The sequence below is a fragment of the Cebus imitator genome, unplaced genomic scaffold, assembly GCF_001604975.1.
Source record: "Cebus imitator isolate Cc_AM_T3 unplaced genomic scaffold, Cebus_imitator-1.0 Scaffold79, whole genome shotgun sequence".
Lineage (NCBI taxonomy): Eukaryota > Metazoa > Chordata > Mammalia > Primates > Cebidae > Cebus > Cebus imitator.
In genome coordinates, this window is record NW_016107394.1 from 173,470 (window position 1) to 175,059 (window position 1,590).

The following is a 1,590-nucleotide window of genomic DNA, read 5'->3' on the forward strand; positions in this document are numbered from 1 at the left end:
AGATTTTTTCCATTTGTAAAATCTGATGTTTCTATCAAAAGGTCATTTGTCCTATGATTAATTCAAATTGTAAATTCAAAGAGTGGCATCAAATTATTATTGTACATTGATTGCTAACAAAGATTTTTCTTTTAAAATTTTCATGAGATTCTACTTTGTATCTGGTTATACAGTTTTGGCCTCATGTCATGGTATTTTTCACTCTAAATACAATCTTGAAAGTATTTTAATGTGATATTTTTGTATCTTCAGATTAGTTTTTTATTTGTTTTCAGATTTGGTTGTAATGGCCTTGGCAGAAAACATTTGCCTTAAAATAGAGAAATACAACCACAAAAGACAGAAGCAGCAGCACCATGGGACCAGCCAATAAATCCCAAATATCTCCAAACACCTTCTTGCTGATGGGCATCCCAGGACTAGAGCATCTGCATGTCTGGATTGGGATTCCCTTCTCCTCCATGTACATGGTGGCCTTGGTGGGGAATGTGACCATCCTGGCTGTGGTGAGGGCAGAGCGAAGCCTCCACCAGCCTATGTTCCTGTTTCTGTGCATGCTGTCAGTCACTGACCTGGTCCTTTCCACATCTACACTGCCCCGCATGCTCTGTCTCTTCTGGCTCAGAGCCCGTGATATCACCATTGATGCTTGCTTGGCCCAAATGTTCTTCATCCACAGTGTTACTGCCATGGAATCTGGCTTCTTCTTGGCCATGGCCATTGACCGCTATGTGGCCATCTGTGACCCACTGCGCCACGCCACCATTCTCACACACAGTCGCATTGCCAAAATGGGAGCTGCTGTGGTACTCAGGGGAGTGGTCTTCTTTTCTCCACATCCCATTCTGCTCAAACAACTGCCCTACTGCAGAACTCGAATCATTGCACACACTTATTGTGAGTTCATGTCCGTGGTGAAACTGGCGTGTGTGGACACAGAGACCACCAAGCGCTACAGCCTCAGTGTGGCCTCTGTTATTGGCTCTTGTGATGGCTTTTTTATTGCTGTCTCCTATGTACTAATCCTCAGAGCAGTCTTCCATCTTCCATCACGGGAAGCAAGTCTTAAAGCTTTAGGCACGTGTGGTTCCCATGTCTGTGTCATCCTTGTTTTCTACTCCACAGCTGTCTTTACCTTCTTGACCCATCGCTTTGGCCACAATGTGGCTCCCCAAATTCACATTTTCATTGCCAATATGTACCTTCTGGTACCACCCTTTCTTAACCCCATTGTTTATGGTATTAGGACCAAGAAAATTCGAGACCATGTCATTAGTTCTCTAAGGGTAAAAGTTGCCTATCTAAGCTAAAATTGTTTGTAGAGATGGCAGAATCACAAAGGAGGAGAGCAAATGATTGATCGTTTTCTCAAAACTGACATTACATTTCACCCACAGAAATCAGAAGTTTAATCAAATTTTAATGGTGAAGAATGACCACATATAATAGAAACTCTCCAATTCTAGTACATCCTGTAGGTGTTATATATTTTGTGTGCAACCGGGCTTTCAGGAGCTTACTGAGAACTTGAATGGGAAATCTCCTTCTACTCTTTGCTACTCCTGACCTGGGGTATAACTATGGGTAGTA

General features: G+C 42.5%; 1 protein-coding gene across 1 annotated transcript; it reads left to right on the forward strand.

The window, feature by feature from the left end:
* The first annotated feature begins 356 nt into the window (after window positions 1–356).
* LOC108307388 (olfactory receptor 52M1-like) lies at window positions 357–1,310 on the forward strand. Its single transcript, XM_017532787.1, has one exon. It carries the CDS (start codon window positions 357–359, stop codon window positions 1,308–1,310), a length of 954 nt encoding a protein of 317 aa, XP_017388276.1.
* The last annotated feature ends 280 nt before the right edge of the window (window positions 1,311–1,590 follow it).